The sequence below is a fragment of the Orbicella franksi genome, chromosome 6, assembly GCF_964199315.1.
Source record: "Orbicella franksi chromosome 6, jaOrbFran1.1, whole genome shotgun sequence".
Classification (NCBI taxonomy): domain Eukaryota; kingdom Metazoa; phylum Cnidaria; class Anthozoa; order Scleractinia; family Merulinidae; genus Orbicella; species Orbicella franksi.
The window spans coordinates 18695353-18709261 of record NC_138150.1 but is presented as its reverse complement, the minus strand read 5'-3'; the positions used below and the strand labels follow the sequence as shown (position 1 = coordinate 18709261).

Sequence of the window (13909 nt, the reverse complement as noted above, 5' to 3'; positions counted from 1 at the left end):
AACTTCTTAAGCAATCTTTTGAAAGACACGAGGAGAATGGAATAAGATAAGACTGAATACTAAATAGGCTAAAACTCCTATGAAACCATCTGCCCGACGTCAATAACCGTTCGACCGATGTTAAATTGAACACGCGGTGCGTCTGTGAATATTCATTTTTGAGTAAGACTAAACCTGAAACTGATAGCTGTGCCATAACGCTCTGGAGTGATGGGACTGCAACAAGAGAACACATTTACAAGTTATATACAGAGCGCTTTTCACGGAAGGTTTTTTTGATGAGATAAAGAACACCACCTGATGTACTAAAAAAAGGTTTATTTCCTTTTCGCGAAGATCCGGCGTAAACTTGTAAAAAAAGTGCTTCAGAGGTAGTTTCCCCTCTTCTTTGCGTCAAAAAATTACTTTTGATCTGTTTTTTTCTTTTAAGATATTCTCGAGCTTTAGATAGTGGAGAGCGGGAAATTTAATAAACAAACGAAAACCGAAGTAAACTCACGTATCCCAGGATATATGTAACTGCTGGGAAACGTGCAGCAACTTCCTTCAGCTCACAACAGCTTTCGTTTTGCACGTGATTGGACGGAAAGAAGACTACTTAGTTCTGATTGGTTAAAGCACGTTGCACGAGATTTTTTACCCAATCACAAAAGAGCGCTCGGGTATCTATGGAGCATGTACACATAATATGTTTCTAAGAAATTTTGGCAATGCAATTAAACCGCAAGTCCCCAAAGACCGATCTCGAAAGAGAAACAAAATTTCTATATCTACTCTCCTGAAAGGTGCATTTACAAAAAAAATATCAGCTCTCATAGTAGAATGAAAACGATTTACCATAAGCTACCCGGAAGCTTCTGAACAAAATGACTACGTCTCAATTTATTCCACTCTGGCACGGGTGATATGCGCGCTGAAAAAGACAATCGTGCTCTTTGAACTAAGACTGTTTCTATCTTGGTTTCTATTTTTAGAATTAAAAATAATAATAATAATAATCGACCATCTGCGAGTCAATAACCGTCAAAACCAAGACTTTGTGATGTCTCTTTCAGGTTTATTGATAACAATCTAATCATGTATTGGCCGTATTTGAATTTGGGTACATAAACTGAATCATCTTTGCAATTATCACCGTACTGCGAAATAAAAATCCTTTGCTAGGTTTGGAGCGACTAATTGACGATAGATTCTCAGATGAAAAATGTTGCGCACAAGATGTATATTTGTGGAAAGTTGCCTTAACATAACAAACGAAAAAAAGATAAATCAGCTTTTTATATGCTAATTGATAGTAAACCTGTATACTTCTGTAAAACGAGGATTGTCCATATTTGTGAGAAGTGTTATTTGAATACATTCTCAAGCAAAAGAATATTTAGAACGGGGAAATGCAACCTCGTTCCCAGAGTCTTCGTTCCCCTTGACCAGCGGTCGGAAAGCACGCGACCGTGGAAAGTTCTCTTTGAAAGTTTGGAAAATATGGACCGGTTAAATTGCGCTTGTTTAACTGACAAACACTTAGCTCGATCTAATCGACGATGCTTCACTTCCTCAAATTTGAATTGTTTTTAAAACCAGTCAAAGTCCAGCTTGCAACTGAACACTTAAGAGTCGCTCGTTTTGTCAAGCTTGAGGAGTAAGGAACGAAGGTTCCAAGAACGAGACTGGGGAAAAATGTAACTAGCGAATCAAGATTTAAATACGTAAAGTAAATGACTGGTAAGAACCCTACGGGAAACTTCAAGTAAGCTTACTTACGACTGATGTTGTTTCGCGTTTGATTGCCTAAGATTACTCTTTCGCTTTGATTGGTTAGCCCAGACACGCTGCACGAGTCTTATTGACCAATTGCAAGAAATAGTCTAGCTCAGACTCTCTCTCTCTTTCCTTCTGTGTCACGCAACGCTGGTGTGGTGTTGCGTGACAACAAGAGGGCCAGAACTGGACTTACGTAAGAAATTGATCGAAGGCCTTCTGCGGACGTCATGAATTAAGGACGCAAAAGAATCAACAGAGAACAATGAGAGTCTATCCTTTAGAAATTCTGCCAGACATGTTCGCTAACAGCTCACTGCCTGTTCTGTTCTAAGTCAAGCACATAATAATTTGTGTAGTTGTTGTTCCCAGGAACGACATGGCCAGTTCAACAGTTAGTGCGATGCCAGATTTCTGTGCGAAGACATGTTCCTCAGTATGTTCATGACAGCGTGTCGAATGTGTCTCATCTTCCAGCAGTAAATTACGGGGTTCAAAGATGAATTGACAAATATGAGAGTTAGTGAGAAAAGTAAAAATCTCTTCCAAGCGATGCTCGGGTTGATGATTTGAAAGGCAGACGAAGTTATAAAAACAGGGAGATAACAGACCAAAAACACGAGATAAACGTAAAACGTTTCCACGGAAGATTTGATGACCTCAGCAAAATTTGCTATTGCGCCAGTCTGTGTCGCATTCTGTACTTGCAGGACCTGAATCTGATTCTTGTGGCGTCTTACGGCTAAATAAATCCTAATGTAGACCAGTGTTGTAAGAAGAAGACCAATGACAGTACCGATGGACAGAATTAAGGCGCGAATATCTGGTGGAGCCCAAAAGGGTATCAAAGAGAAATACGCACTTAACACCCATATTGAGATCACCATAGCAACAACACGCTTGTGAGTCGCAAATTCCCGGTATCTGAGATGAAGATGAATAGCTAAGAACCTGTCTACACTGACAGTCACAACACCAAGGAACGAAGCGGTTGAAAACAAGCCAACAATGATGTCAAAAGCCTTGTACAAGTTACACCCAGGATCGTTTTGTTGTAACCACTTGACCAGAAGTGAGATGTAAAATGGTTGACCGAATAAACCAACGCCAACATCAGAAACAGCAAGGCTCAGGAGCAATGTTTTTAAAGTCTTTGGCAACGACGAAGTTTCTCTTATCGCGTGGATTGTTACAATGTTCAACATGATGGTGGTATAGCACAAAAAACTGTTGAAGACACAATTAGCGATGGACGTCGAATAGAGTTCCTCAACTTCAGATATTCTGGGGTAGTACTGCAGCAATACTTCACAAACGGATTTTCTCATAACGTCGTCTCAATGTTCTCGTACAGACCGTCCGAAACGAAGCTTCAAATATGGTTTCCTTTCGCGGCACCACGAACGGCAATAAAGTGATAATTTTGAACAGATGGAGGAGTGAAAATTCCAGAATAACTTAGATGCTTTTGCTTCCGTGAAATATAAATCTTTCAAACTTGTACGTGGGTCGTGCTTTCTCGTAACTGATTAGACTAAAACCAAGCCGTATGGCACTGGTGTGATTCGTCTATCAACTTTATTGGTCACAAAATTACAATATAATTAAAAGAAGAAAAGGACCAATAGGAATTGCGCGAACGGGAAAATTCGGCAGGTTTATTAAACAGACCATGTCGTGTGTTTGTTGAAACAGGAAGAGCTCTCTCGAGTTTAGACATTTTGTATGTGGTCAATACAATGTCGGATATGGATACATGGATATGAAAATTTCATGGATATTCATTGGATGAACTGCATGGACATTTAATGCTGTCAAAAAAACTCAATGACAAGTGCCATGTATTTAGACATTTGAAGATACCGTTTTAAAGGCTATTACTGAATAAGCTTGATTAGTTATGGGATTCACAGAAAATTTGGGCTTAAAAACGAGTACAGGAAGTATTCAATCGCAAAAGTTTTCTAAACACGACAAAAAGCAATATGAAGAACACATGGGCGTTACTACAAAGCGTTTTATATCAGTGTTGATCCACGGTAAACGTGTCTAAAACAAAGCCCTTCTAAAATGCTTCCTCATTGCTTTACTTCCGAAAGTTGCAGGTGTTTCCGTGTGGGATATTCTCGAGTATTAGAATATTTGGAGCGGAAAAAAATAACGTATGTAAAGTTACGCAGCCGCTGGCACTGGGGAGGGAAACTTCACGCAAGCCAACTCACTGACTGATGATTGCCAGGTTCTTTTCGTTGATTGGTAGAGAAAACATTTCCCACGCTCTGATTGGTTAGAGCCTGCTTTGCACCAGCCTTGTGTATTAATCAACCACAAGGTTCGTTAGAAGGGGCTAAGATAATAGAACCACGAGGGCAGGTTTTATGTAATAAGGGACGAATAAATAATGGTCCGTACCTTATTACATAAAATCTGCAGGAATTCCCGGGGTAAATTTTGCGAAGGTTTTTCATATCTCGCCTTTTACAGACGTGGCGATGCAGGATTCTAACAAAAACCTTTTTTTTTTTTTTCAGAGGCACAACTGGGATTTTTACGGACGTTACCTGAAATAGTAGAGTTGACCCATCAGTACAGCGAGCCTGGTACATACAGCTTGTCCATATCAGTCAACAGTATTGTCGGTCCCAGTACTTCGGTACAAAAGTCAGTAGTTATTAGTGAAGCTCCCTGTGTTTTAGATGGCTTGCGCATCCTCGGCGCTGGAGAAAGTAGTGCTCAGTGCCCCGAAATTCAACAGGAATACGAGTACTCACTTTACTCTTCGCTGAAAATAAACTGTCAAGCTTTCAACGAACTGAAATACGACTGGAAAGTTGAAAATATATTGAACGGCTCCGTCACAGAAGTTAGCTCGTTTCCGAAGGATATCCTCTCTTCTAATGTCCTGTTTCTCGCTGCTCGATCACTCCAAGGTGGTCTTTACAGATTTACGCTCTCAGTGACCGCAATACCTCTTGGGATATCGAAAGTCGCCACAGGATTTCTACGCGTGCGTACACCGAAACTGCTGGCCGTCATAGACTGCGGGAGAGAAAGAGTAATGTCTTGGAATCACGAAATCATTCTCAATGCATCTTCATCACGTGATCCAAATAATATCAACGTCGGCAAGGCCAGCGACTCTCTCTCGTTTGAGTGGTTTTGTGATGCTAATCGTAGTGTTTCTTGTTTCAAAAGCTCCGTTAACAACAAGTCCACGTTGATTTTTCCACCCGAGTCCCTTGACGTCAATGCGTCGTATGAGTTCTTTGTGGTAGTAACTAAGGGAATGAGGCAGGCCGAAGCAAGTCAGATCATCAAGGTAGTGGCTGGGAGCTTTCCTCCTCTTTGCGTCAGGTTAGTGACATTTAACAGACTTCTCAAACTCATTAATAATTCATCAAGTTAAAACAAAGAAAATCACAACCGTGAAGGAGGTTTGGAAACCCGGTCTTAATTAGCATAGATCTTGACGATTTTACTTCTCCATTTACTCTTAAGTTTTCGTTTCGATTGAGAAGATATATCAAAAACTCGAGACAGTGCTTTATCGGCTATCCAAACACCTGGACTTTCGTCCAAAATACTCCGCTGCGCGTCGTATTGTCAACTTTTGGATATCCCAATCAAACACCGCCTCTCGTGTTTGATATATTATTTAGAATACAACAACATTAACGGCACCTATTCTGAGAAACAATTTAAGACCAGACTGAGATTCACTGAATTACAGAATAAATAAAAGCGATGAAGAATGTGGTGGATAAGTTAAGGCATATAATTTGTTGAGACAAATTTCTGTTGTCTCATTAAGTCAAACTTAAATGACGGTTATCGTATACTAAAATTGTAGTCTCCGGCCATCCGAGCTGGAAAAGAATTGATTGAAAGAGAGACTGCGCTTTTAAACTGCACATGCTAAAGAGCATCTAAAAGAAATTCTATAAAGCTTAAAAAAGTCGGCATAAATGAAAAAAGACTTTACAACTAAGGAAGTTTGTTGCAGGGAACTGTTGTTACTTACGGTGTAGTGATCGAAATATATAAAACAAACATTTTCTCGCGACATTTTTCCTTCACAGATGCAAGGAAAACTGCGCCTATAAGGTGACAGCTTCCAAAGAATTCATTCTTTCTGGGGAAGGTTGCCAAGACAATAAGAACACAGACTGCAAGTGGGAACTGTACGGTCCTCCACTGTTAAATGGACAAATCTCAAAACGTTCAGTAGAGTCATCACGGTTGATCAGCGTGTCCTACGCGAAGGAGTTCCACTTGGATCCCAGCAACTTGATTCCCAACAGAACATACACGATTTTCTTCAACAACAACAGAAGCGGCTTCTGGGCACAATAGGCTGATTTAGCAAGAGAACGGGAACGTCACTTGACGACGGCGCGCGCAGAACAAACACCCAAATATGGTCAAATTAGAACAGAATCCAGGTTATTCCGCGCGCCCTGCAGTCGTCATCTGACCATATTTGGGTATTTGTACTGCGCGCGCCGTCGTCAAGTGACGTTCCCGTTCTCTTGCTAAATCAGCCTAATATTCGGTGACAACCGACATGCCTCCGACAGGCGGATCGTGTGTCGTGTCGCCTTCGGAGGGCGTCGTAATCGGGACGCAATTTCAAATCAGCTGCACAGATTGGACGGACGAAGATAGTCCCTTGTGGTACGAGTTTTTCTTAAGTCATCCCGTGCACGGGTCCATGTTGTTGTTCTACGGGTGGATGCCGGATTCCGTTGGATTGTTCCTTCCCGCTGGATCGAAAGAGAATGACTTCAACGTAGACTTGTTTGTAAAAATCACGGATGTCTTAGGATCTTACAGAATAGTTCCCCTTCAAGCAAAGGTGCGTTTTGTTTTATGCAGCACCCCACTGAGATACCCTCAAAGTTACCTCAATAATATTAAGGAAGTTTCCATTAGTGTGTTACTCTCACTTTTTAAGCCTGTGGACGCAAGCATAGTGTGTGATCATCCAAAGGAAAGCTATTGAGCAGTATTCAGTTTATGTGATATTGTTTTTATACTGTACAATGTTGTTCTAACTTTTAAATTTTGAATAATACAATACAATAAACTTTATTTAAACACGGTGAGGATTAAAGCCCTTGCAAGCTTGTGGGGCCGTGCAGGAAATAAAATTTAAAAATATTGAATTCGTAGAATTCGGATTCAAATCAATCGAAATCAAACTTATTTAGCTGTTCTTTCAAGTGGTATATTGTATTTTAGCTGTACAAGGTGTTCTGCTCTCTAAGTCTAGTGTAGATAAAACCCTAGTGTGTGACCATTCAAATGAAAGTTTTTTGAGGGAGTGATTTCTTGCTGTTTTGTTTAGTTTCTCCACATCAACAAGAACTGTTTTTCGTTTAGTAAACTAATGATTGTTTTTTAGGTGAAAAGTTTTAGTCCTAAGGAAGGTTCTGTGAGCTCTATTCTCAAAGGAGTAGTCAGCGGACCCGATTCTATGTTAGAAAAACTTCTTGCGGTTGGAGAATTCCAACAGGCGAGTCAGCTAATGACGACAGTCATCACAGTGTTGAATGAAGACTCGACCAAGGCTCATGATTCCGAGTCTCCGGACACCAAAGACCGTGTGGAGGTTGGTGAATACATGGTACTCTACCTGACCATCTGTTGAAAATAGAGATCATTAGGATTAAACCAATGAACAAAAGGGAGAATAATTCAATATAGGCGCCCTTGCGAGAAGACATTAATTAAAGGCCAGATTAAAATTCTTATTGAATATTTTTTTCTTTCCGTATAAAAGAATAAAATATTATAAGTATATTTGCTTGAAGTAAACTTGTTTTGAGGATTACCAATTTTACCCTTGTTCAGCTCAATTCAGCTTCAAGGTTTAGCCAGTTTACAAGTATTTTGTTAATATAACTCCATAAAGGGTAAAACCTTCGGGAATATCAAAAAACACAATAATATTGTCACTATTGCTATACATTGCACTAGAGTTTATAACTTAAAATATTCGAGCTGAGAGGTTTTTAAAGTATCAATTAGGCTGATGGGCAAAACTGTGTCGCAGAAATAAAGTGCCGTCTTTAGAGAGAGGCGTCGACAAGTTTCCGCTGCTAAGCTTGTAAGTTACGTCGTGTTTGTATTGTTTGTACCCAGGTCCGTAGCAGAGTAATTGAGGGACTTTCCCAGCAGTGCTGCAGCAGTCCACAGAGTATCCAACAGGCGCTAGGCGGACTCTTACAGGCTGTCGGAGTAACCGCTGAACTCTCACCTGATGCGAATGTAAGTTATCATAACCTTTTGTGAGCCCGCGTTCATATCATCATTCTAGCAGCCCCAGCTTTCACTCATAAGAATGGGAAAGACTGAAACCGAAAGTTGTTTTCAGATATAATTATTTTTTTCACCTTTTTTGACTCGCATAATACAAAGTGACTAGCTATGCACATTTCTACTTCCCATATCCTGAACGGGTCGTGGGTTCAAGTCCCACTCTGACAACTTGACTGGAGTTGTTTCCGCTCTGTAGATCCTACTTCTACTCCTAGGTCATTGTAGTAAATAGCCAGCTCGTCTGCGTCCCGCCAGTTGGGATTTGTAAGCCTCTTTTGTTTACACATTTGTCTCTTTCAGTTTAAATGCCCAAGCGCATTGACCACTATAGACAACAACATTTTGAACATTTTGTTGAGAATTTCTCAGGTTGAAGCCCAAAATATTCACCAGCGCTCATAAAACATTTTCTGTCGATGTCCTTGCCTTTATTGGCTGTCCTCTTATCCTTCTTTTGCAATAACATTTAGGTGGATGGTGCTAATACGTTCTCGAACATGGCACAAGCCTTAGTGATCAAGTTCAAGAGCGTGCGAGCTGCCAATGAGACCAGAGGCATTATTGATGGCCTGAACATTGTAATGAGAGCTTCTGTGGACACGAGCAATGAAGTGAAACTTGAACAGAGCTCAGATGAAATTAAAGACTGGATCGATGACAGCAACGAGGAAAGAAATAAACAATATCAAGAAAAGGTGAGACAAGTTGACAGTAACATTCAGCTGCGTATTCACAATAGGCTACGTTCGACATATCAACGTTCTAACATGGCTTCGAGGCTTTCAGGACAAACGTCTATATTTGGTAGTGTTTTCCTTTTAATCCAAATTCTCTTGGGAATTGAAGGACAAAAGAAACTTCAAAAGTGTACAATTTTGTCCTGAATGCCTTTGAACCATGTTAAAATATTGATATATCGAACGTGGCCTATTAACCTTTCTTAGCTGCCCTGTCCAGAGCATTCCTTGTACCAGGCTCTCGTCTTTTAACTTGAAGCCTTGGCATTTGAGATTTTGAAGACTTCAAAAATCTAGGTCTTCATCATTTCTTCCCTCTATACCCTATCCCTAACCCTTACCCCTAATAGGATTGTTACTGATTTCCAGCCTAATCTTTGATACGTTAAACTGAGAAAGAAATAGTTTAACTAACATCCTTTTTTCTATTAGTGTGAAAAGGCAACCAACAAATCCCTGGAAGGTGTAAAATACGCTGCGCAAAAAATCCTGGACTATCAACGGAAGGGTGATCCACCTAGTCACGTGACCTCGGGCTTGATGAAATTAACTCTTGTTCGCCAGTCTCCCAGCGACATAGATAACGCGACTTTGGACGGAGGAGAGGTTACTTTTCAGTTTTGGTGGAATGTGACGATAGATAAGCTCAAACAGTTTGAGACAGTTAACACTAAGGTACGTTTGGATCTAACCATTGTACTGTTTTCTTAAGATGGAAAATAACAATTCTGACGAAACTTAGCGACAAATATCATAATAGATAATATTAGCTTAAAGAGACCTTACTTCATATTTTTCGCACTGAATTTGCTCTCAAACTGATTCACAATTCTATAGGAAAGCTTTGTAATTACCTGAACTGAGCACAAGGAGCTATCATTGTTTTAATAAACTGTAGTCACAATCTGAATTACTCATAAATATATTCAGTCTCTCATTCATAGTGAGAATTTTATAACTTTTCAGCTATCGATCGCATCCATTTATACTTTTTATTAACCTTTTAACTAGAGGAAAGGATATCCATCTCTAGAGAGCGACTTGAAATAAATAAGTAAATAAATAAATAAATGGAATAAGAATTAGAGATGCAATTTAATGTTTCTTTCTGTCGTTGCAGGTGATAACTATGTCCCAGACCCCGTTCATTTCAAACGATTCGATTCCTATTGACACCCCAGTCTCGACCTTAGAGCTTTTGGAGACTTCTGGGAAGGAAATCGAAATCCGGAACCTTACAGAGCCTGTGTCCATATTCCTGTCGCTCAACCAATCAGAGAACGACGATCTCAATAACATGACAGGTGTCATCGATTCAGAAATGAATATCACAGTTTTCAAGATCGAATCCGGGGGAGATAACTCATTCTATTTCACAGTTAGCTGCTCCGGGGCAATGAATACTGGACAAGAACTAATTTTAGTTTTGAGGAGAAACTCAAAACCGACCGCTAACAACTTTGATCTCCGATGGAATCTCACTTTGTGTAACAGCACTTTAAAGAAGCTGATATCGAGAGAGTATTTAAATAATTCGGAAGGGTTGTACCTCGGTGTGAAATTAGCGGAAGCAAGTAATCTAACCAACGGTACATCAACGCGAAATGAAATCCATTATGCAGTGTCAGTGAAGGCTATTGGATGTTACTATTGGAACGAAAGGATGCAAGCGTGGAGGGCAGATGGTTGTGAGGTGACTGTCGTTTTTGACAGAACTTCGTTTAATTAACAATCCCAACAATTATCGATTCCTTTTCCCCAATCAATGGCAACACGTACATGCTTCGGTTATTGCAACAACGTCGTTGTCTTTGCAACTTGATGCAAACCATAATTATTGAGGAGAATCCTTAATCCAGTGACGCATAAATCACTCGGTGATTTGTGCGTTTCAGAGTCGTTGAATTTTTTGTATCAATAGGAGCTTGTCAATGGCTTGAATATTATTACTTCTTTACAACATGGCTGTTTATCAACTGTGTAACATTACAATGCGACGGTAAAAGAGCTATACGCCATTAAAATGGAGGAATAACTAGTAATTAGCGGGTAATTTGTGACAAGCGCTGTGAAATACGTAGGAAAATCACTGAGAAAGTTTTCTGATTGAATGAGGAGACAACATTTTGGTAAATAACCAAACGTTTGATCAGTTAACGCTGGATACGTTTTCTTAATCGATCACTACAGTTAGCAAACGCGAAACAATTGTAACATACACCCAGTGATAAACCTTTCTACACTGACAGTATTGCCCGTTTTTTGTCTTATTAGGTTGGTCCACTAACCACTTTAGAGCGCGTCGAGTGCCGGTGTAACCACTTGACGTGGTTCGGTAGCCCCTTGTTTGTTCCTCCAAACAAACTTCACCTGGATATCATTCTCAAGAGGATAAAAGACCCGTCCAACTATGCGCCAGTCCTCTCCGTACTCTGTGTTACATTTGGTCTGTACTTAATGGTCATCGTTTGGGCGCGCCGAGAGGATCGAAAAGATAGAAATAAGGTATCGATAGAGGATAAACACACTTATTTGACTTAATCCTCTTTGCCTCAGGAGAGGGGCCTTGACCATAGCGCTCAAACATTTTCCGTTTCCCTCAGTCGATCTGTTTGGCCTCAGCCCATGTCTTCCCGATGTTCTCCAATTCCTTTGTTACATAACAAAATTAAACAGGATTAAAACAGGACTTGGGCGAGAGCAACCTCATCCGTGCTAGGTTGCACTTCACATCTTGCCGCGCCAGCCGTTTATTAGGTTTAATGGGGATGATCTCTTGTCCTTTTGCCACCCTCAGAGGTAAGGGAGGGAGGCGTCCAGTGTATCCGCCGCGTTAGTTTCAGTGTTTTTCTATATTTATCATAATCGTATACCCTTTTGGTACGCTTAGGCAGGATGTCTAGGAAGTTTGGTCGAGCCATCATTTCGTATTTGTGAGACGCAGTCGAGCGGAAAGACCCATGGCGAGACCAAACAAGTTTGACATGACACCAAATCATATCAGAAATATACGATCGAGTATTTCAGCGTACCGAAATTCGGCCAAAAATCTGGCAGTCAAATCGGGTCAGTGAGTAGATATCGCAGGATGTCAGGGCCGATGTGAGTAGACATCGCAGGATATCAGGACCGATAGACTCGGTGTCCGATTCACGGATTACGAATGTGGATGCGAAACGTTGGAGGTCTGAGTTATAAACAGAGCTTCTGATTGTTTGATCCCTTTTGGAAGACTAGCGGAAATACACGATCCAAAATTTTGAAAACAAAGGAATACATGTCAAAAAATTATCCTCTGTCAACTCTGATTTAAAATGATGCAAACGCGATGACGCGAAAAACAGTGTGCGAATTCGATTCCAAATAAAAATCCTAACTGATGAGAGGTTTACAATCAGAGTTCAGATCTCAATGTATTTGTTTCAATCCCTGAAACCGAGTTAAAGTTTGCGGGAAAAATTTCCCAGAAAAAATAACAGAGAACTCTGAAGAGGTTTAGGTTTGTCGTAAATTATGAAGTTTAACCACTATAAGAATAACTGAATTTTTTCTGTCTTCCAATTGGCAACCGAAAGGAAAAAAAACATTATAAAAAGGCGTGTTACATAAAGTGTTAATGCATCTCCTAGTCAGACAACTTTATTATACTCAGTCATTTGTGTATATCTTTGCTGCATTTTTTTATACAGACAGGATTAACTGTAAGCCCAAGCAACAGGGCAGGAGACGCTCATGCCTACGAGGTCGTCATCAGCACTGGTATGCGCAGACATGCTGGTACAACTGCCAACGTTGCCATGACAATAACAGGAGAACGTGGTGAAAGTCATCCATATCTTCTCAAGAACAGTCGGCGAATGGCATTGGCTCGCGGAAGCACTGACTCCTTTCTCGTGACGACTTCGGAAACTCTCGGAGAGCTCACGTACATCCGAGTATGGCACGATAACTTCGGTAAGGACCCGGCTTGGTTCGTGAAGCAGATATCTATTCGTGAGATTGACACCGATGGAGTCTGGTACTTCGTGTGCGAGTCTTGGCTGGCGGTGGACGAAGGCGATGGTATGATAGACAGGATATTTCCGGTGGCGAGCAACGCGGAGTTGAAAGAATTTCGACGCTTGTTTTTGACGAAAGCGTACAAGGACCTGACAGACTCGCACCTTTGGTTCTCGGTTGTTTGGAGGCCCCCACAGTCCCCTTTCACGAGGGTGCAGCGCGTGTCTTGCTGTTTGTCCCTTCTTCTGTGTACTATGATGGCCAACGCCTTGTGGTACGAGGCTGATAAAGGTCGTTACACTGCAGTCGAGTTGGGTCCGTTTGAATTTTCCTGGGAGCAAGTCTCTATTGGAATCTGCAGCAGTCTTGTTGTGTTTCCGATAAATTTGCTTCTGGTGCAGATCTTCAGACATTGTCGTCCACGGCCAGTGCCAAAACTTGGCCTGTTCAACATGAAAATAAGACCTCGTTCCTTGTCCACACACACTGAAATTACTCTGGTTAAGTTCAGATCACGTGACAGTTGTAATTTCGGTACCAGCTTCCCAACCAGTCAGTACCAAAATGTACATAAAGGGTCTCCTGGAGAATCTCCAAACTCTCGAGATAAAATCAGTCTGTCACCTACGATGCGTTTTGGTCTTATGCCGTCATTTTCAGTCTCTCTGGGAGCTGGTGCCACCACGGATTCCACTAACGATATCAGGTCTTTGCTTCCAAGCGAGTCTTTATCAGGATCACCGACTAGAGATCATGAGAACACATTTAATACTGCCGGTGAGGAAGACACGTCTCGTGCAAAAGGACTTCCTTGGTGGTTTGTGTATGTTGGCTGGTTTCTGGTTACAGTGACGTCCCTCACCGCCGCCACTGTCACATTACTGTACGGTATCGAGTTCGGCCTAAAAAAGTCCTCACAGTGGCTTTTATCCATGTTTTTCTCACTCACGCAGGACATCTTTGTCAGTCAACCGCTCAAGGTTTTGGCCTTAGCCACCTTTTTCGCTTACATTTTTAAGAAACGGAACAAAATTGCCCTTTCGTTACCATTACGACTTACATCTGATGAGCACTGGCTGCAAAATCAGCTTCAG

The 13909-nt window shown here is 41.0% G+C and overlaps 4 protein-coding genes across 4 annotated transcripts in view; 3 read left to right on the top strand and 1 right to left on the bottom strand.

Annotated features, from left to right (window-relative positions):
• Positions 1-13909, top strand: part of LOC145490493 (polycystin-1-like) — a 106271-nt gene that overhangs the window by 50617 nt on the left and 41745 nt on the right. The window lies entirely within an intron of this gene.
• Positions 2132-3145, bottom strand: LOC145490806 (adenosine receptor A2a-like). Its single transcript, XM_081469904.1, has one exon. The coding sequence runs from the start codon at positions 3084-3086 to the stop codon at positions 2154-2156; it is 933 nt and encodes a 310-aa protein (XP_081326030.1). The 5' UTR covers positions 3087-3145; the 3' UTR covers positions 2132-2153.
• Positions 3659-6111, top strand: LOC145489380 (polycystin-1-related protein-like). The gene is made up of 3 exons (XM_081468342.1): positions 3659-3797; positions 4290-5112; positions 5838-6111. Exons 1-3 carry the CDS (start codon positions 3659-3661, stop codon positions 6109-6111), a joined length of 1236 nt encoding a protein of 411 aa, XP_081324468.1.
• Positions 9946-13909, top strand: part of LOC145489379 (polycystin-1-like protein 2) — a 9888-nt gene continuing 5924 nt past the window's right edge. Inside the window, exons 1-3 of the mRNA XM_081468341.1 lie at positions 9946-10509; positions 11091-11321; positions 12506-13909. The exon at positions 12506-13909 is cut by the window's right edge and continues 285 nt beyond it. Coding sequence (XP_081324467.1) covers positions 9946-10509; positions 11091-11321; positions 12506-13909 — 2199 coding nt within the window. The remainder of the gene's footprint in view (positions 10510-11090; positions 11322-12505) is intronic.

Excerpts from the sequence above, each read along its gene's own strand:
- LOC145490806 (XM_081469904.1), bottom strand. The coding sequence starts at position 3,086 with ATGAGAAAATCCGTTTGTGAAGTATTGCTGCAGTACTACCCCAGAATA.
- LOC145489380 (XM_081468342.1), top strand. The coding sequence starts at position 3,659 with ATGGGATTCACAGAAAATTTGGGCTTAAAAACGAGTACAGGAAGTATT. Across the intron at positions 3,798-4,289 it reads TATATCAGTGTTGATCCACG|AGGCACAACTGGGATTTTTA; the intron begins GTAAACGTGTCT and ends TTTTTTTTTCAG. Across the intron at positions 5,113-5,837 it reads TTTCCTCCTCTTTGCGTCAG|ATGCAAGGAAAACTGCGCCT; the intron begins GTTAGTGACATT and ends TTTCCTTCACAG.